Source organism: Pelmatolapia mariae, linkage group LG7, assembly GCF_036321145.2.
Source record: "Pelmatolapia mariae isolate MD_Pm_ZW linkage group LG7, Pm_UMD_F_2, whole genome shotgun sequence".
Taxonomy (NCBI): domain Eukaryota; kingdom Metazoa; phylum Chordata; class Actinopteri; order Cichliformes; family Cichlidae; genus Pelmatolapia; species Pelmatolapia mariae.
This window is the reverse complement of record NC_086233.1, coordinates 33,425,747-33,447,817: the sequence shown is the minus strand read 5'-3', so window position 1 is coordinate 33,447,817 and position 22,071 is coordinate 33,425,747. Positions and strand designations below refer to the sequence as shown.

The 22,071-nt window shown below is 41.2% G+C and overlaps 1 protein-coding gene across 1 annotated transcript; it reads right to left on the bottom strand.

The window, feature by feature from the left end:
• Positions 1 to 1,641: 1,641 nt before the first annotated feature.
• On the bottom strand, positions 1,642 to 20,631 carry gtf3c4 (general transcription factor IIIC, polypeptide 4). The gene is made up of 5 exons (XM_063478860.1): positions 20,340 to 20,631; positions 9,777 to 11,513; positions 6,117 to 6,247; positions 5,544 to 5,632; positions 1,642 to 1,886 (listed from the first exon to the last, which is right to left on the bottom strand). The coding sequence occupies exons 1-5, from the start codon at positions 20,628 to 20,630 to the stop codon at positions 1,822 to 1,824; spliced, it is 2,313 nt and encodes a 770-aa protein (XP_063334930.1). The 5' UTR covers position 20,631; the 3' UTR covers positions 1,642 to 1,821.
• Between the last annotated feature and the right edge of the window lie 1,440 nt (positions 20,632 to 22,071).

Genomic DNA, 22,071 nt, shown 5'->3' with positions numbered 1-22,071 from the left:
ATTTCAGAAGAAAACTTCACAGTAAAATGTCATTACATTTATATATTTTCTCAGTAGTCATTTGTGCACGTTTTGCACTCTGACGGCTGTGTAGTCTACAGACACGTTCGTTTAATCAATTTAGAAACTTTTAAGACTGTTCTTATAATTTTTTGGGACAGAGCAAAGGCGAGGGAAGGAAATCTGTGGGTAAAAGCACGGGAATAACATTTACACCTTTGTGGACCTCAGGAGGAGTACTGTAGAAGCCACATCAGAAGTTAAAGAGAGTTCTAGTTGTGTTCTTTATTAGCCTTGGCACTGTTCATTTAAAAAAGGACTGCCTTATGCAGCTTAAAAGCAAACTAATCATACAATAGTCCAGGGCATCTCCTGCAGCACTGCACAGGATAATGTGATAAGCGATTCAATTTCAAGCAAAACGGGAGACACTCCTTTTTTCTACCGATGCGCTGAGTCTTCTGAGTCTTGGACCAATAAATGCCACCACTGAACTGAGAAATATGGGCTTAGAAAAATAAAGTAAAAAGCTTCCCTTTCATGAGCTCCTGAGAGTTTGGAGCAGAGCTGCCTCCTCTCTCCTTGCCCGGGGGCAGGCTATCATCTCTGGTGACACCAGAGGAAGGGCAGCCCCAACCCCGCCCCTGTCGGACCTGGAGATGTAAGGCCGCAGTGGAGAAGAGGCTCTGCTGCCGGCCTGGTCTCTCAGGTCCGGCTTCCTCTTTGATCACCAGCAGCCGACCTCCATGTCTCCACAACAAGGAGGAGGGCCAGATAACACGCTGCTGAGCCTGTAACCCCACCCTGCAGCCCTTGTTCTCTCCAAATATGAAAAAAGGGTTAATTGTATTTAACAATATGCTCTCTATCCTAACACCCCCCATCTCCATCACCTCCACCCTCCCGTCCTTGATTAGAATTAGAATCACATCTGGCGCCATGTTCTGTCCCTCATTACTGCTGAATCTCATTACAACGGGCTCCCGTGGGAGGGACGCGCTGGGTTTTTAAGCACACTTTTTGCTTTCTTCCTGCCTCTTGCTCATCTCATCTGCCTCGCCGCTTCTTCTCTTCTACGTTTACATTAGCGGAAGTCCTCATCTGAGAGAATGACTGAGCACCACCACCCTCCATCTCCTCCTCCCAGAGCTTGGAAATTGTTTTACAGTGCCAATTAAAGTAGGTATGTTGAGTTTCTTCCAGAGTATGTATTATTCAGAGTGTATTATTTGTTGCACTCAAAAAAAAAAAAAAAAAAAAAAAAAGAGGAGAAGAAGAAAAAACCCACTAAAATAGGACTCGCAGAGTAAGTTCCACTTACTTGCAATAAAAACTACACCAAAGGTTTGGAAATAGAGTCAACATGAGGAAAATGAGGGAGCTTATTTATGGCGCCCTGAAGTCCTACTGAATAATAAAAACCTCCACATATAACCACATTTTAAACTTTGTTTCTGAGCATCTCTGTCCAAACACTGCTCTGAGTGGGAATTCGCTTTAGATGAGGGGTGGAAAATAAAGAAATGTGTAAAGTTTGACTCCAAAATGTTTTACCTCGGTAAAATATTAATTTAAAACTTTAGAGGCAGGAAGCACACACTGCACACTTTGTAACTGGAGTGAAATAAGAGTTTCAACAAATATTCAAAGCGTTTTATTTGCTCTTTTAACATACCAATATAAAGTAATAAAAACATGAACAAAATATATCAAATTAAGAAAAAAAAAAAGCAGTGGTGTCTGACAAGATTGGACCCGGTGTCAGAGCCGCGAGCTCTGAAGGTCGCGGGGAAGCCCTGAGGTTTTAATGATCATTTAGCTCTAGATCATCGGCGAGTCGCAGAGCGTGCAGGGTGCCTGCAGTATCTTCTTTATCCACTCTGGATCTGCGGGGAAACAAAACAACTTCTGTTTGTACTCAAGATTACGAACAACAAAATCATTTAATGTGGTTATGTATATATTGATATCACAGACTTTGAAGGGTGACAGGAGTACAATTTAAGCCCCCCCCCCCCCCAAAAAAATGGCCTCATTAAGCACTACGAGTATACAATTGAGCACAAAATAAGGGCATGTGCAAACTTACCACTGGATTCATTAAATGTGCACACTGGCCAATTTGTTCTCACTGCCATGCATATGTTACAGGATCGTTCTACAAACACAGTCGTACTCTCGTTATTTGCAATCTGCGTAGTGCCACACCCCTTTTCTCTATATAAGAAAACACAAAAATCGATAATGTTCTTGTCCACTAAAGCAATAAAAGTGGGCCAATCAATAGTGCACACCATTCCTAAGAAAAGGATGTGGCTAAATAATAAACATTTTTAGTAAGTAAGTATACAAGTGAGGTTTGAGCTGGAACAGCCGAGGTAATGTGTCGTGCCCTCCGAGACACGGACTGTAGTTCAGACAAAGAAAGAAAAGGTTTGATATCAAAAGATAGGGAGAAGTAGGTGATGAGATACAGTAAAAATGGATTGCAATGGAACGCAAACATATTTAATAATTATGTAATAACCATTTTTATATGCTGAGCATTCAAAACTGGGGTATGATCACTATTGTTTGTGAACTGTATATTTTTATTTGTGTTTTGTTGAGTCTTCATTAGTGGTACTGGAAGGCCGGCCTATTCTAATATGTTATATAAAAGTACACATACATTAAGCTAAAGCTTTATCCTGCACATTTACAGTTGTTATTCAGTGTCATTTACATAAATTAAAATACATTACAATTCATTGTTAGCGTGCATGCATAGTCTAATACCAAAGCACCAAAAAGAAAAATTCAGGTGAGAAAATATTGATGAAATATTAACAAGCTCAGCCCTAAACTTTTCACGACACACCACAATTAAGTGAGCCGCCCCTTGCACACACTGGTCTGACAAACTAAGCACTTCCTGTAATGAGAGGATGCTTCTCTCCTGCTGCTTGCTACATGCAAGACAGGACAAGTGTAAGCAATGGTCAGTCTGCATTGTCTTCCAACATTTGTCAGAAGTAATGCGAAGGAAACGGCTTACTTTTCTAAAACATCTATAACATTTGTCAGAGTTTCTGACCACTGGTTAAACAAAAACATCTATGCTTGAGTAAATTAACCCACAATGAATAAAATGGGTTAAAAATTGTATTTATCCCACTGTACAATACTGAAAAAACTAATTTTAACCTCATGTTTGAATCCTTGAGTTACATGAAATAAAAGTAAAGAAGGACATAAATAAAAGTCTTAGCTCTTTCTTATTTTATTCTTTGGGTGCTATTGACGTAGAAGTATAGAACAGGGCTTTCTAATGAAGTATGTGAGAGATAAGAAATTACTATATTAGGAAGTTTACTGTGAAAGTGCATTATCTCACATATGTGAAGTTTTGAACTCCATCAGTGAGGCAGGACTTAGGGGAAAAGAAAATTCTTCTTTGTGATCCCAAAACACCCACGACTAAAGTTAAATCTCACAGACATGATGTGCTGTGGCTCAGCTGGTGAAACGGCCTCCTGTCTGCTACACATCATGAGATCCTGGGTTTGACTCCCTGTAGTGTCTCGGGCATATTCATGATGGCAACATGGCTGGTTTGTTTATCTCTAATTATTTAATGCCATCGCCATATATTTAATATTAATGTAGGTTTTTTGTCTTTTGCTGTCAGACATAGAGCTTCTAAATTGTTTTTAAGAATTTCATGTATAAAAGGGTTTTCATTCCAAACAAACTGCTGTGATAATAATAAAAATAGTAAAATAGGAACTATAAAGAAGGCAAACATCCTCAAGATGTTTTTAGACAAGTGGGGGGTGATGCTGATTTTGACAGATGCCACAACTGCACAGACCTGTCACTCATTAGCTCAGATAGGCTGGGATGACCAGCAGAGCTGCCCCTCAGGCGGGTTTGATAAAGACCTGAGATCATTTTTTCCCCTGCAGGACCCACAGAGCCTGCTCTTTTCCCACTTCTGTGTTTATGTAGAATAATATATTTTTTTCTCATTTGTATCATTATTGAGCTTACCTCCACCCATTTATATGCTATTATGATGATATGTACATTACATGTCATAGAGACATGTACTGTAAAACCAATGCAGAGCAAAGATCTCTAACTTACAAATATATCTGAACATAAATATGTAAGAGGGTTTCCTACATTTAATGTGAAGCAAATCATACTTTCCCCAAATCCAATTAAAGAAACTGAAATACTGGACAAAATGACCACAGACAGAAATCTTCTTAATCAGTTTGAGTAAATAGTAAACGTCTGATAATCAGATTACTAATAAACGTTCCACAGACTCACCGAGGTTTTCTGCGTTTCAGGCTTTTTAAGACCGTTAAAAGAATGCAAATTATTACTGTAATGGTCAAAATATAAAGAAGGTATGAGGAACGTATGGTATGAGGAAAAAAATGATAAAGATAACAATTATTTGTTAGCATACAGTACAATTCCCCTATGTTTAAGCAGTATATTTAAATCCTAAATTCTAATGTTACAATTGTGTACTGTAATGACTCCTTATCAGAATCGATGTAGAGCTCGTACCTAATGAGTGAGCAGCACTCAGCAATGTCACTGTGGTCGGGACACCCCCAGACTGATACAAAAACCTTTGCTGGCTTGCCTGCACAGTCGAATGCGGGCTCGAGACAATACTAAAGGCTTTTGTAAACTTAATTCTTTCCTTTAAGACTTTTATGAGGAAACAGAATGCAATCATTATTTCAGATATAAAGGCAATCAGAAAACATGTTTACATGCATTATATAGTAATGATGTATGTAATGCATTCATCTCCTCTTTCATCCCGCAGCTCTGCTGTCACACCTGTGTTTCTGTTTACAGTCTGTTGTGAACAGGCTGATTAGAAATCCATCTAACTGTACACATGGCAGTGGAAATCAGCTTTTTTCCAACTAGCGCGGAAAAACCCCCCAACAGGTTTTTCTAATCCAGGTTATCGTTTACTTAAGAAATCAGGACCAACGTGTCTCCTCCTCACTGGAACCTCGGATAGTTCTGTTTTTTTTCTCCCCTGAGTATCAAAGTATTAACCCCTTCAGTAATTCACAAGCAAAAAGAAAAAAAGTAGTCACCCATTCTGTTAATTGCATTGTTGCACGTGCATGTCAGTGCACATTTCTACCCTCCCACTGAGCTGACCGACCTTAATGAAGTCATGCAAAGATCGCTTACTCCCGCTCCAGCATTCAGAATTCCCCAGCTACACATTTCACGTCCTAGCCGAGAAAGTGACAAGACTGAGCTTTGTGACCAGTAACTCAACTCTTGCCTTATAAGAAAATACAAAAGCACACTGGCTAAAAAGAAAGAAAAGACGCTGTGCTAATTTCTGCAATCAGTCACAGTTAATAAGTATTATGTTTGTGTGGCTCAGTCATCCAACATGTCGAGCATTGATCTGAGCGGCAGAGGCTGATGTTGAAGGTGACAGGAGGAGACGGCTGATCGAGAGTGCGACTGTGAAATGGAGGTGGAGGGAGATGGAAAGTGGCGCTTACCCTCAGGCTCTGGCAGTCTGGCGATGCTATCCAGCAGGAGGCACCGTCTGAACGTCAGCGTCTGGCAGGCCTGGTATGACAACGCACACCTGGAGGAGACCGAAAGAAATACATTAGAGAGCTGGCTGCCAGGGACAGTCGCGCACACACACACACACACACACACACACACACACACACACACACACACATACACATTATAAAAGTAGAGCAGAAACAGTGCTGAGGTGCAGCTGACGGGCACAGATTTCCCCTCAGTGCCCACCAGAGGCACCACGTTCAAGCTAGAGAGCAGGCAGGAGAAATGTTTGACAGACGATATTTATGAGACGATGAGAGTGCTGCATGGGTAAATATCAGAAGGAAGGAGCCTTGATTACTGCTCTGAGAAGATAAATAAACCGTCAAAGAAGGCGTTCGGCATTAAGATTCAATTCATGTCCCAACGCTCAGGCTCAGCTGTGGCATCTGAACCAACGGTGCACCTACTCATCCTGTCAGGCTAAAGCTAAGAAAAACAACCATCCTTAGACGTTTTGAGTTTCTAAAGTTGCTCAAGAATTTTCTGCATACCTGAGCCACATGTGTCCATTTTTACACATGGTTTGTTTGTGGTCTGTGAAGGGCAGCACATCCTGACACAGGCTGCAGCGCTCCGAGAACGTCTGCTTGTTCATCTTATTCTTGATGTGGCCAATCAGGACCTGAAGGACAAAGCATACAGGACCAAAGGGTCTAAATGAAAGCAACCAATGCAATCATTCCCAACTTGTATAGCGGAGGCAAAGAAGGCAGCACAAGAACAGTTTCTTCCACTGCAGCCTTACATCTAACAAGTATCCCCCTCCTACATATTTGCCAGACTTGCATGTTTCAGATAAACATAACCTGAGTAAATACAAAAGTTAGAAAACTTCCAAACCCTCTTGGTCCTGTATGGAAAAAGTAGCCCCCTAAACTTACCTGGTTGCGCCACCCTTGGCAACCACTGTAACTGCAATCAAACATTTGCAATAACTGGTAATGGGCTGGTTTCAGTCATTATGCAAATGTACTGTTTATAAAATTGAGGAAACCTGCAGTCAGCTGAGGCTACGTCCACACTAGCCCGGATAGATTTGAAAACGGCGTTTTCGTCTGAAAACGCTCCGCGTCCACACTAGCGTTTTCAGTCGTTTTCACAGAGTTGCGCGTCCACATTGAAACGGCCGAAAACGCTTACGTTCCAGTACTGCGCATGCGTGAAACGTAAGACGATTCGGCCTGCCTCATTTCTGTCTGCCGTTTATTTACTTTCCGGCTCTTTCAAACGTCGCAGCAAAATGTCGAGGAAAAGCACCGAGTTTTTTAAATGGACTAACAATGAGGTGGAGTTGTTGCTGCATCAACCTTTGGAAATTTACTTACCTGGATGATTGAGAATGCATCAAGACAAAAACTGGTAATGAGTTTAGTGAATTCTTAGCCAACTATTCTTTGTAATCGACCCGCACTGAAGGGTTTTCAAGCTAGGGTGGCCTGTTTATGGGCATGCCAAAGCACCTCAATTGGATTTAGGTGCTTGGATTGGATTTTCTAGGTCATGAAGCAACAACTGAAGCAACTGGGGTCTCCAGTTCTTTAGATGCTGTTCTAGGTTCTTTTGTGACTTCCTGGATGAGTCTTTGATGAAATGTTTTAGGAGGCCGGCCACTCCTGGGCAGTGATGGGAATAACGGCGTTACAAGTAACGGCGTTACTAACGGCGTTACTTTTTTCAGTAACGAGTAATCTAAATAATTACTATTCCTATCGTTACAACGCCGTTACAGTTACTAACAAGGAAACGCGGTCCGTTACTATTTTTCAACAAACAGACGGTTGAAGCTGTGTTCAGCTTACCGCATCTTATATCAGTAGCACGGAAGTAGCTGACTACGTAAGTAATCTGGACGCTACAGCTTTAAGCAGCTGCGTGCGCTCCCGCGGACGCGAAAATCACGATCACTGTCTAGCACAACACCTGGAGCTAAGGGGGCAAAACAATCGCATGAGTGCTGCTGTTTGACTGAGGAAGAATAAAGTAGTCGTGGTAAGCCAATCACATGACCACTTAAAGACAAAGCAACAAGGTGATATATACCAGTTTATAAATTGTGTTGATAGGCCACGTAAAACCAGAGTCATGATAAACAATATATACGCGGCGTTTTTTCCTCAATAGTTTCGTCACGTTTACTGTCTAAGGACAGCACTAGCAAGCACTCTCTGCTTATGACCAAAAAAAACAAAAAAACAGCGGAAGTTTTAGGAGTGACGGCGAGAGAGAGAGAGAGAGAGCAGAAAAAGAGAGAGAGCGAGTTTTGAGATGTGAGAGATTTGTGACGTTTAGCGTGTTTGGAGTGTGTAGTTAATGTGTTGTCTTGTGTAGTTAGTGTGTAGTGTTGTGGATAGTTTTGTGTTGTGTGTCAGAACAGTGAGGTGTCTCCAAGTAGAAAACAGGAGTGATACACCTGCTGTCAGACCTGCAGGTATCAGGCTGTGATGTTCTCCTTTATAGTGGACAGAAATATTTGGAGTGGCACAAATAATTTGTGTGGCATCTTATTGAAGAACAGCTGATTGTTCTGTAAATAGTTTGAAATGGTTATTTAAAAAAAGGGTAAAAGTAAACTTGTGCATAGGATTTTAAAATTGACAATTTATAGTTGCATTTAAAGTTATGAAATATGATTCATTAAAGATGTTTGTGGTTGTTACAGTAAAAAATATAACTTTTTCTACTCTGATTTTATGGTTTTTGTCTGATTTTAGATCAATTGTGTTAATACAGTATGTCAAAATGAAAACATGACTGTAAATTCAGACACGTGAGGTTGTGCTGAAAAGGATGATACCAAACAAGGCAAAGTAAATAGTTTTTAAAGGTGAAATGTGGAGGGCAAATAAAAGTAGTTAAAATGGCCAATTATACCCTGGACCCCAGAGGGTTAAACTTTTTTTTTTTAAAGTAACGCAATAGTTACTTTTCAGGTAATTAATTACTTTTAGAATATTGTAACTCAGTTACCAACTCAGTTACTTTTTTGAAGAAGTAACTAGTAACTATAATTGAATTACTTTTTCAAAGTAACTTGCCCAACACTGCTCCTGGGAAGGTTTACTACTGTTCCAAATTTTCCTCATTTGTGGATCATTGTTCTCACCGTGGTTCACTGGAGTCCCCAAAGCCTAAGAAATTTTTTTGTAACACTGTCCAGAGTGATAGATGTCATTGAATTTGTTTCTATAATCTACAGGTTCTATTCAAATGATCATGTAAAAACTCTGTCCTTTGACTACTACTAGAGCTGGGCGATATAAGATTTTTTCATATCACGATATGTTTTTTTCATTTCAGGCGATAACGATATATATCACGATATAAGCCAAATAACTATATTTGTAAGATTGAAATGTGCCGTTGCTCACAAGTAAAATGTGAAATAATCTGCAGCTTGTTTTGATTTAAATATTTATTTCCCATAATAAGTTCAACAGGGTAGATGTACTTAAGGAACATGAGACTTCAGTTTCAGATAAATAAAGGCAAATATTGCAAACTACACAAAAGGCAGCCGCTAAAGCGTTTAAGTTTCAAAATAGAACAAACAAAACAGACTACTAAATTGTCAATTCCACTTAGAAACAAAATATTAATTCTAAAAATAAATCTTAGTTCGTTTTACAGAAGAACTGACAAAATTGACTAACTTTTGTCAATATCAAATAAACTGAGAACTAAAAGGAAATTCTCAATCTCTCCTTGTTGTATAGCTTAGCTTTTCAAACAGTTTTAACAGTTACTTTATTCTGACAAAAGCCGAATGACGAATTAGCGCTTTCAAACAAATACACATGTGCGCCTTGGCACTTGTGCTGTACGTAACAAGTCACGTGATGTGACGCTGTGGCTGTGATTGGTTCGGCTCTGCGCTACTTAATTTGGATTGGCTGTTCTTTTTTTTTTTTTTAAGAGGACAAGAGAGATGAGGCCTATCGCAATAGTTAAATTTTTCTATCGAGAAAAAGTTATTTCGCAATACATATTGTTATCGTTCTATCGCCCAGCTCTAACTACTACTAACATTTTTTAAATAATCTGAAACATTTAAGCTTTTCAAATACTTTTCACAGCGCTGTATTCAGGAAAACCAAACCAAAAGAACGTGCAGTGGTGTCTTAAGCAGAAAAAAATAACACGTGAGTCATTACCTCTGATGCTCTGTCGTTGGTGTCTTTAGAGAGATACTCCACCAGGCCACAGGTGGGTATGCTAATGTTCTCTGCTAGCCAGGTATTGAGGTACACCACCCCTAACACCTTCTTCATGTTTTCTCTCATCAAGTGAGTCTCTACGGTGTTCATCCAAGCCTGTACCTCTGCCCTTTGCTCCTCCTGATTTTCCTCCTTCTCCAGTTTTTCTCCTCCGGGCTCACCTTCCTCTTTCACAGCATCTTCTTTGTCTTCTCCATCCTCCTCTTCCTCATCTCTTATGAACACCTTGCTTCCCTCTTTTGCAGGTTTCCAGTTGTTTTCTGTGTTAGGTGACTGCAGTGACTGGTGAAGTATTCGCACCAAAAAGAGCTTGAACCGCCACAAGTAAGGCGAATCCGCTTCCCGGATCTTCTGATCGAGCTCGTCCTGCAGTGATGCAGGGATGGACTTGTTTTTCAAAATCTGCCACCTCACCAGGTCGAGCAGGTCGGCCATTTTATACAAGTTCTGCGTAGGGGACCTAAGCAACAACGCTGCTGCGGCTTCTGGAGTTTTTAAGGTCACAAAGTGAACCTGGTAAGTCCTGTTAACTGGATGATAGCCATCAACCATACCTTGCGTGCTGACAAGTGCAATATATGCTCCGTTGCGGCTCACTGCAATCCCGTGTATCCTCCTCCCCGTGAGGTTCTCTGGTCGCATCATTTCCTCCTGCTTAAATATTAAAGTGCTCTCTGTAAAAGTTGGCGTCAGCTTTTTAATCCACCCGTCTGTGGAACAAGTGTACACCGCGACACCTTGTTGACTGACCGCTAGGGAGACTACAGGAAGGGAGTGCAGCCCAGCCACGTGAGAGTTGTGTACATTTAGTCCAGCTGGGGAAATCACAAGTAAACACCAAAAGACGTAGCAGCCACGTGATGCGACGATGAGGCTGCAGCTGGATTTATGTATCGGGTGGATCATCGGGACACATTTGATGTTTTCAACAGCGATTTCATCGCACTCCTTCCACAGGATGACGGGGTGTCGGAGGGTGAAGTACCCCTTCACTCCTGACAGGCTGACTGGCATGATCTTGACGGGTCCCACCTCACTGCCGACGATCAGGCCGCTCATGCGACGATCTGCGTTTTCATACTCCCACCACGCTAAGTCACTTGGTCTGGTCACGCCTGATTCGATGATGTCATAAAACGTGACATCTGCCCCATCCGTAAAAGGCAACACAAACTTCCACAAGACGAGGTCACCGTTTTCCATCAAGACAGCGAGGAGGACCATCTCTAAGTCTACGCCCGTGTTGTCTGGCTGAACCTGTTTAATCGTGTAAATACTCGACCACTCCATTCTCAGAGGCGTCTGCATACGGAAACGCCGCTGCAGCTCGTCAAAGTCCTGTAGGTTAGTCTGCGGCAGCTTGTCATCCTTTCTGGCATAATTCCGCTCTTTTAGCCTCTCGCTGTACTTTTTAGTAAGATCAACTAGCGTGTTCCACTCAAGACGCTTGTGGCTGTTATGAATGGTAAGTCTGTGGTCAAGTGTTAGGCAAGCGAGCAAGCAGCGTCCACTCGAGTCACAACCCAACGGAGACCAGCTGGCGTACTTTATTCCTTTGTGCACGCCTACTGATGGGTTGATCACGCTGTCGGCCAAAAATGCTTGCCTTACTGTGGGATCTGGATGTGTAGCGAACTTCACCATTGCTTCAGACAGCTCTACTGATGGCCCCACCTTAAAAGGCAAAAACAACATATATTTAAGGATTATAAAGTCAAGTTTGTTCTTAATTTCATGTGCAGAAATATTTTATTTGATAAACCACCAACACTTCAAATTGATACACCTGTATCAATTTGAAAAGCTGTGTGTTTACACTACTGCCATTTTTGGTGCTTTGACCAAATGTGAGGACTGAGGGTGGATCAGCAGAGTGGACATCCAATGAGCATACCCTGGATAATCCCACTGACTCCAACAATGACCATAATTGCCTAAATTAATTTGATGTTTTAATCCCCATGACTTGACCCATAAAATCAAACAGCAAAGTATTAACTTAGGTCAGAAAAGTAAGGCACAAGAGGGCTGATTTTCCCATAGCCTCCTATACAAACATTATACATAGGTGTTGACCCCTGCTGGCCATTGAAAATAATGCTGGTTTAAAGCACTTTTGTATTGCTTTACTATGATATTTTATATCATCAAGCCAACATGCCCCAGCCCTTCCTGTCTTGTTTTCTTACAGGTTGTCTCAGCTTGGGGGGGGGGGGGGGGGGGGGGGGGCACTGTAACAACACCCTGCTACAGGCACAAAACTGGTTCTTTATGCCAGACTTGCTCAGGCTACAAGGAACGTGCCATATCATAGCATCTGCTATAACGCAGATATAAAATTTTCACGTGATATAAAAGTATCATATCTTGGTGTCAGTGACATAGGGATGGCACATGTTTACATTCCTATGCACCTACAACAACAGCACAAGAGCCACATCATCAGCCTCTGATGATGATTAAGTACAGAAAAAAAGAAGCAACTTCAACAACATCCAAAAGAGCTGAATACTTTGCAAAATATGCAAGAAAACTATGCAAAGTGAGAGCAGAACAGAAGTAACGTCATCAGCTACAACTCAAGACCTACCACAAAGTCCTTAGAGATGTTGCAATATTGCAAAGATTTACAGAGAAGCACCATATAAACAGTATTTTTGAAAACTATTTAAAAAGTGTGCATTTATCTCACATATAAATGCACTTATATATATATCATGCTTCTATGTGCACATCTGAATGACAGTATGCACTGCTAGATGTTAAAAAAGCATTAGAAGCACTACATATAATTAGCTGTAATTATCTCTTTTTAGCAATCATTTATTTCTTCTGTTAAGCAACAAAATCATCATCAGGTTTTAGCTTAATAAGTGGTATTTCCACAGAAAAGACTAAAACTGTTACCAAAGCACTGATGATTTTCTGTTTCTCATCTAATGAAATAACCACCTAATTATTGCTGCTCTACAGCGAGTAAAACCTAGAAAAAGTTTTATGTCAACAAAATGGACAAACAGGATAGACGCAGTATAACCAAACAGACTGCAATGAATAAATTAGAGATATCTAAGTTTTGTTACCTCTTTTTTTTAATGCAGGATCATTTTAGGTAAATGGTGAACATCATGGCCCAGCTTCACCACAGAAAACAGCCTCCTGGGTGGCTGTACTATTATACAGACAATATCATGGCCATGCTTTGTGAGCCACAGTCTACAGCTCCCAGCTCAGTACCTCCCATTAAAAAGCAGTTATTCATATCAGCCATTGACAGCTGGAAACCAACTTGCCTGTCTGCCACCGTGCCTAGTGGATTATAAAATTCAGCTAGGTCCAACAATGTATCTGCCAAGTGGATTTTTGGACTGGAGACGAAACCTAAAAGCACTCATGTTTATACACAAGAGCAGCTGCGAAGAGACAAATTTACCGCAACAAAATTGTTTCTCTCGTTTTTTTGTTTGTTTAAAATCAGCATTTGTATTCTATTACTTTGATTATCTTCCCTGCGCTTTAGTAAATAATGAAAATACAGAAACATTCACCACTGCCAAACTTATAGCACAAAAGTGAATATTAGCTTGGCTCCCTTTCTGAGACATGTGTACACAATTTGTTTAATGAGAAAACAAACATCAACACCATTACAGGAGTAACACATATCAGTTTGTGATCACCTATTTATGTTATTTATTTACTGAGGCAATGACTTTAATAATTTATGAGCAGTGATCATGCTCTGAAAGGTCTTGCACAAAGCTAATGGGTCAATAAGTTGAACACGCAATGCAATCTGTAACTGAGTCAGGGTTTTACTTTTTTTTGCTTCTGCAGACTGAAACAATTGGGAATGTGTTACAAGCCATTTTGTGCTTCAGGCCTGTAATGTGACGAAAGTACATACTTCATACACCTTCATTTAAAGGGGTTTCACAAAAATACTGCATCAACTGTTTAGAGTACAGCCATTTTTAAGCACTGTCGCCCAAATCACAGTTTCATGTCACTGGCAAGCAGTTTCATGGCCAGGAGAGACCTGTTCCTTTGTTATTTCATAACAAATTAAGCAAATCGAGGATATGGAGTTCTGCTGTTCAGAGGTGCCCATGCAAGTTAAAGAAAGTATTACTATTACTAACAAAACAAACGTAGCAGAGATACAAAAAAAAAAACTTCAGTAGTGGCCAAATCCAAATCAGTAACCTGGTGCATTCTTAAAAAGAAAGAATGCACTGCCCAACTCAGAAACAAAAAGACCAAAGATGATATCATGAAGTTCAAGACGACAAAATTAATTCCAAGGTCTAGAAAAACCAGCACGTAGCCAAGTCAAGAACATTCGCTTGCCATTGTGAAAGTCTAAAATCAAGAGACGCCTTCATGAATGCAAACACAAAGGGTTTAATACAGGGTGCAAACCACAAAAACCTATGGGTCCAACTGTATGTAAAGCTCTGATCACAAGAGGAGACACGAGGGAGACTGAGGGAAGAACCTAAGAGTTTATTTATTTCCCACTTCCTTCCTGAAGCAATGTTTGAAAATCTCATTTAGAAACAACATTAAACAGCTGATTTAGTCTACCTTGATTAGTAGACATAAGTGGACAGATGTGAGCTTGTTAGCTGTACCCTACATGACAGGAAGAGTAGTTACATGGTGGAAAAGCAGGGCCTTAAACAGCTGGTTAAAAAGCTCAACCGAAGATAAAACATCCCAGCAAGAAAACATTTTTTTCTGTTTTATGATGTGACAATATTGTGAAGCTCCTAAAGAGTTTCAAGGCTAGTTGCTCTTAAGGTCAGCTGTTTAGCAGTTATACTCTTTCTTTTGTTCCTCGGTTAATGAATGACTGTCTTGCAGTGTATTTAGTATAGCTATAAGATTAGCTATTAACCTTGATTAACATGGTTTGAGGAAGTTACAGTTAACTCTTCCTGTTTTCCTTTATATCCATATATACAGTGGCTTGCAAAAGTATTCGGCCCCCTTAAACTTTCCCACATTTTGTCACATTACAGCCACAAACATGAATCAATTTTATTGGAATTCCACGTGAAAGACCAATACAAAGTGGTGTACACGTGAGAAGTGGAACGAAAATCATACATGATTCCAAACATTTTTTACAAATAAATAACTGCAAAGTGGGGTGTGCGTAATTATTCAGCCCCCTTTGGTCTGAGTGCAGTCAGTTGCCCATAGACATTGCCTGATGAGTGCTAATGACTAAATAGAGTGCACCTGTGTGTAATCTAATGTCAGTACAAATACAGCTGCTCTGTGATGGCCTCAGAGGTTGTCTAAGAGAATACTGGGAGCAACAACACCATGAAGTCCAAAGAACACACCAGACAGGTCAGGGATAAAGTTATTGAGAAATTTAAAGCAGGCTTAGGCTACAAAAAGATTTCCCAAGCCTTGAACGTCCCACGGAGCACTGTTCAAGCCATCATTCAGAAATGGAAGGAGTATGGCACAACTGTAAACCTACCAAGACAAGGCCGTCCACCTAAACTCACAGGCCGAACAAGGAGAGCGCTGATCAGAAATGCAGCCAAGAGGCCCACGGTGACTCTGGACGAGCCGCAGAGATCTACAGCTCAGGTGGGGGAATCTGTCCATAGGACAACTATTAGTCGTGCACTGCACAAAGTTGGCCTTTATGGAAGAGTGGCAAGAAGAAAGCCATTGTTAACAGAAAACCATAAGAAGCCCCGTTTGCAGTTTGCCACAAGCCATGTGGGGGACACAGCAAACATGTGGAAGAAGGTGCTCTGGTCAGATGAGACCAAAATGGAACTTTTTGGCCAAAATGCAAAACGCTATGTGTGGCGGAAAACTAACACTGCACATCACTCTGAACACACCATCCCCACTGTCAAATATGGTGGTGGCAGCATCATGCTCTGGGGGTGCTTCTCTTCAGCAGGGACAGGGAAGCTGGTCAGAGTTGATGGGAAGATGGATGGAGCCAAATACAGGGCAATCTTGGAAGAAAACCTCTTGGAGTCTGCAAAAGACTTGAGACTGGGGCGGAGGTTCACCTTCCAGCAGGACAACGACCCTAAACATAAAGCCAGAGCAACAATGGAATGGTTTAAAACAAAACATATCCATGTGTTAGAATGGCCCAGTCAAAGTCCAGATCTAAATCCAATCCAGAATCTGTGGCAAGATCTGAAAACTGCTGTTCACAAACGCTGTCCATCTAATCTGACTGAGCTGGAGCTGTTTTGCAAAGAAGAATGGGCAAGAATTTCAGTCTCTAGATGTGCAAAGCTGGTAGAGACATTCCCTAAAAGACTGGCAGCTGTAATTGCAGCAAAAGGTGGTTCTACAACAGGGGTGGGCAATCTCAGTCCACGAGGGCCGGTGTCCCTGCAGGTTTTAGATCTCACCTTGGGTCAACACACCTGAATCACATGATTAGTTCGTTACCAGGCCTCTGGAGAACTTCAGGACATGTTGAGGAGCTAATTTAGCCATTTAAATCAGCTGTGTTGGTTCGAGGACACATCTAAAACCTGCAGGGACACCGGCTCTCGTGGACTGAGATTGCCCACCCCTGTTCTACAAAGTATTGACTCAGGGGGCTGAATAATTACGCACACCCCACTTTGCAGTTATTTATTTGTAAAAAATGTTTGGAATCATGTATGATTTTCGTTCCACTTCTCACGTGTACACCACTTTGTATTGGTCTTTCACGTGGAATTCCAATAAAATTAATTCATGTTTGTGGATGTGACACTTCTTTGGATGTGACAAAATGTGGAAAAGTTCAAGGGGGGCGAATACTTTTGCAAGCCACTGTATCTCTCCCCTGCACATGACTAAACCTCAACCTTGTCGCTGTCCCCCTGATGCAGGGCTCTAGACTAACTTTTTGACATGGGCGCACCGGTACGCCTAACTTAAAAAATTTAGGCGTACCGGCACAAAAGTTAGGCGCACTCAAATTTTTCAACCGCTTCGCTTAACACCGCAGTTTTACATGTGCACCTTCTTTGGGGGGAAGTCCATACAGACAATATTCATTTCTAAATTATTAACTAACAATCGTGTGTTTAAAGTGCTTTGTCAATATTGGAGAAAATGTTAAACTTAATCATCATCTTGGCTCCTCTGACGACCTGTTTGCTGTTGCATGCTGCTGAAAGGCAGTGGGGAGAGGGGACACTTGGGCAGTGCATTTATTGCAGCATAAAGTGTGTTTTCTGGATACACTGCTGCTTTTTCAGCATTCAAAGATTGATGGCACCATGTCAGAGCTGGCTATGAATTTCAGACGGATCAGTCCTTAACACAAAAGTTATCAACAGTTCTTTTCATCTTTTCTTATTACCCACACCTACATCCACTTCTCTCAGGCCTAGGCTGCTCACTAGGGCTGGATATCATCACTGATTTCTATAATCCATTCGATTCCGGTTCTCAAAGTCCTGATTCGATTCAGTTTAGCCTCAGACAGTCAGAAATATTATAATTCTGATCATTTATCAGTACTGACACTTGTGAGACTTCATCAGAATTGTGAACATCACAGCAGGTGCCTTTGTGTCATAGTAACTGAGAATAAAACACAGAAAAACATGAAGGAGATTTTCCTGGTCTGTCTTTTTATAGCAGATAACCTTAAAAATATTCTGCAATATTCTGCAATTTTGCATAATTTTAAGGAGTTTAAATTTCTTCAGTATTAAACAGCAGAAATTAGGCTTTCTTGTCGGACGTCATTTACATGAAAAAAGAAAAGACAGCGCTGTAAACAACGGTAGACTGGTGGGTAATAAGCGAATGAATAATCCAGAAAACAGAGATTTGAGACGGGAAACTGTTCTTGAAGTACACACAGGGAGCTGTGTAGGAAGTGTAATTTTTATCGTGATGGAAGCAAAATAGCAAAAGTCAGAGGGAATTCATGACGACATTGATCAAATGTGAAGCGCAGTTTGCTGCTTCTTTTTGGCTCGGCGAATTTTGGTTGGAGAGACAAAACCTGCAGCTCAGAATCAGCGCAAAAAGACGTAAACACAGAGCGACCCGACGCATCAGAATCGCTAAGCTCCGACAGCGTGTCCGTCTGCGGGCCGTCCGGTGAGAAAGCCGAGAAAGACAAAGCTGATTCTGATGCGTCGGGTCGCTCTGTGTTTACGTCTTTGTGTGGAATCCGTTAATGAATTGATATCGCCTTATTAAAGCTACTCACCTCTCTCTTCTACCTGCACTTTCCACTGGACCACGGCCAATCAGAGAGGTCCCGCCCCTGACTATCTCTGATTGGTTTAGTCCACGATAGGGGCATAATGTGTGTCTGTTGTTGACCACATGGAGAGTTGCAGAGATTTTTTTTTGTTACCCAAACAGGTGCGACCAAATGTTGGTAACAGTTGGTCGCACCGGTGCGACCAAATGTTTTTTTTTAGTCGCACCACGGAAAAATTTGGTCGCATTTGCGACCAAATTGGTCGCACTCTAGAGCCCTGTGATGTATTTATTTCTTATGTTGACCATTCTGGTTACTCCACCTCCAGCTCTGCATCATGTAGTTTTGTCAGTGCCATCTCCAAACCATACATCATAGCAGGTCTGAATACCATCTGTTAAAACTTCCCTTTCATTCTTGTTGCTACCCTTCCTTCTATCGCATATGCCACCTAACACTCCACTCCCCCCCCCTCTCTGCACTCTCTTCTTTGGATGGTGACCGCGTTTATGTAAACATCTTCACCTTAATAATAATAATAATGGATTGCATTTATATAGCGCTTTTCGAGACCCTCAAAGCGCTTAACATTACAATTCCACTATTCATTCACTCTCACATTCACACACGAAGCGAGGCTGCCATATTGCGCCATCGGCCCCTCTGGCCAACACCAGTAGGCGGTAGGGTAGGTAGGGTGAAGTGTCTTGCCCAAGGACACAATGACCAAGACAAACAGAGCTGGGGATCGAACCGGCAACCTTCCGGTTACAACATGAGCTTCCCAACCCCCTGAACCACGATCGCCCCCCTTCACCATCTCTGCTCCTTGCAGCTTCACAGTTACTTCACGTCTAGGGCTGGGCCATATATCGAGATAGAATATGGGTAAAACGCGCATGCGCAGTGCCTTTGTTTTCATATGCACATGGCGGAAAAAGCATGACGGCGACGGAGAATAAAAAGGGCAAAGCGGATCGTTGAATGAAACGGATGAACCAGAATTGGTTTGTAAAACTGCTGCAACTTCAGTTGTGTGGTGTGGTGTGGAACTGGTTTAGCTTTCGTCCGTCAGATACACAACAAAGCACTATTTTTGGTAGAGCATGCTAGCGGGCCGTCGTTATTACCGTGTTTTTTGAAAAATACGGCACACTTAAAATCAATCCTTTGATTTTTCTGAAAATTGACAGTGCCCCTTATAATCCCGTGTGCCTTATGTATGAATTCTGGTTGTGTTTACTGACCTCGAAACGATTTTATGTGGTACACGGCGCTCGAAAATCTGTCAAATGTTTCAGTACGACTTTGCTAAGCTACCAACCCGCACCGCTTGATGGATTGTCGGAGCATTACGGCTATCGTAGGCAGGAGCCTCGCGGAGTGATACGTACTGCGCTTCGACATAATATTACTGTATTGTGCGTGTATAATGTCTTTTTAAGTTTTGTGGATATTATACATGGTTATGCTGAGGATATGTCGGCCAATTTCCACTGGAAATGCCTTTTGGTTAAACTGTCAGCAAGGAATTTGCATTTCCACTGTTAATTTTTTATATAACTTTAATGCACATAACACAGCTGCTTGTTTAAGTGAAAATACATTTTTGTTTTATTGCACTAATAAAGTTGTGGAGTTGTAAAGTATTTTGTCTAGTGTCAATTATATTGTCAGTTATATCGTTGTCGCAAATTTTCAAATGTATATCGTGATAAATATTTTTGGTCATATCGCCCTGCTCTACACCAGTCTCCCTCTCACTCACACATGTATTATGTCTTTCATTCCTCTTTGCTCCACAGTATACCTCCACCTCTCCAGGCTCTCTTCCACCTGCTCTTTACTCTCACAATGTCATTGCAAACATCACAGTCCACGGAGACTCCTGACTGACATTATCAATCAATCTGTCCATCGCCACTGCAAACAAGAAGGAGCTCAGAGCAGATCCCTCGTGCATGTCCTGCACCACCCCCACATACTTCTCTGCTACTCCGGACTTCCTCATACAGCACCACAGCTCCCCACTCTGTACTCCTATGTTTTCAAACAAAAACTAAACTATCCCAAACTAAACTGAAATTTAAAAAAATAAATAAATAAAATAAAGGTGAGCTTTGCGCAGAAGAAGTTATTGTTTCCCAATCAAAACAGTGGAGCACGTGACTTGTAAACACCACATCAGCTCAGTAAGCTAAAGCTACAGAGCTGCATGGGTTCTGATATTTCCCTCTTATAAAGTGTTGGTGTTAGCAGGTAACAGGTGACTGTATGCGGTCGCTTACCCGCAGTTTGTATTCCTCGGCTGGGACGGGGATTGAAGTCCTGTGCAGCGTTAGGTCCTGTTTGTTGCTGTGGACGTCGCACACCAGCTCCATCACCGCCAGGGAACTGGATGTGCACACAGCCAGGCGGTGGTCCTGCGACCACGAGAGAGGCTGGAGTCCGCTGACCGGGGCAATGAGAGGAACGACGGGCTCCCGCTTGACCGACACATCCTCCGCTTCTGGCTCAGTCTTAATGACTACGTTTTTGGGCAGGGTGTGCACCGAATCACAGGTACTGGCAGCCGCCATGTTTTCTGGGCGGCGGAAGTGACGTCAGACAAGCGCGGGAGGAGAAAAGTGGGGAGCTTCCTCCGCCGATTATAAAATTGACTTTTATCAAGTCATTTAACACACATAATAATAATGAAATAAATAATAAAATAATAAGAATAAAAAATATTAAAAATAAAAACTCAGCAACATTAACAAAAAATGTTTCCATAATGCTTTAAAACACTGCTAATAAATTCAAGCATCGAAAATGCTTTTATATGATTTTTATATGCATGCTTTTTATTATTTGCAATTCACAAGAAAATGTTCATTAACCCCTTTCATATTTTGCCACATTGTGCTTAATTATAAATAAAAGTCAACTGTCTGGCTTGTACAGTTAGTAATATTTTTTTAAGCTCAAGTGAAAATGTAATTGCTTAAAAAGGGAGTAAAAGGGACTCTTGCTGCAAAGTAAAGACATGTTATTGGGTGCAAGCTGTGACCTATCATGTTATACCAGATCAATACATGTTATTAAACTTACACAGGGAGCTTTCTTTGACCATGATACACTTAATCTCTGCAAAGACTGTAAGAATCTTTGACTTGAAGGCATTAAGAGGGATCAAGAATTGCAAAATTGTCTCTTACTTGTCCTATACACATTCACTGGCCACTTTCTTAGGTATATCTGTTGAACTGCTTGTGAACACACAAATCAGTACATTTAAGCACGTAGACACGGTCAAGATGACCTGGAAGTTCAAACTGACATCAAAATTTTAAAAAAAAGTTCATTTACTTTGAGTGAGGCATGGTTGTTGGTGCCTGAAAAGCTGGTCTGAGTATTTCAGAAACTGCTGATCTGTTGGGATTTTTCTATACAAACATTTTGGAGAATGCTCAAAATAAAAAGAGAGACTATCCAGTGAGCTGAAGTTCTCTGGGTGAAAATGTATTATTGATGTCAGAGGTCAGAAAGGACAGACAGCTTTGAGCCGACAGGAAACAGTAAGGCAACTCAAAACCCATCTAAATATCTTCAGTCATGTTTAGACAATACACAGACTTACATTAAGATGATGTATGCTAAACAGGCTGAGCTTCTTATTACAGTATCAAGCAACAAAAAATAAATAAAAATGTTGCCTCAGAGCAGACACAGCTTCATCTAAAACAGATATGAAACTGCAGCACAACTATATGTAAAAGATTGCAAATTTTGATTTTTAACCTTGTCAAAACTAAATAAATAAATAATAGCAGTGTAGTGATAGCTGGCATGCTGTCACCACATCTTCAGTACCACTGTAACAACGCTTTATAAGGAATATTTAAATTTCTAATCTGGATATATATATTTTTGTCTGTTCTGTGTAGGCTCGCTGTTGCCTCGCAGCCTTGGGCAGTTTGTCAGGACTTGAACTAATTCGATTAGATTAGATGAAACTTTAATGATCTCCATGGGGAAATT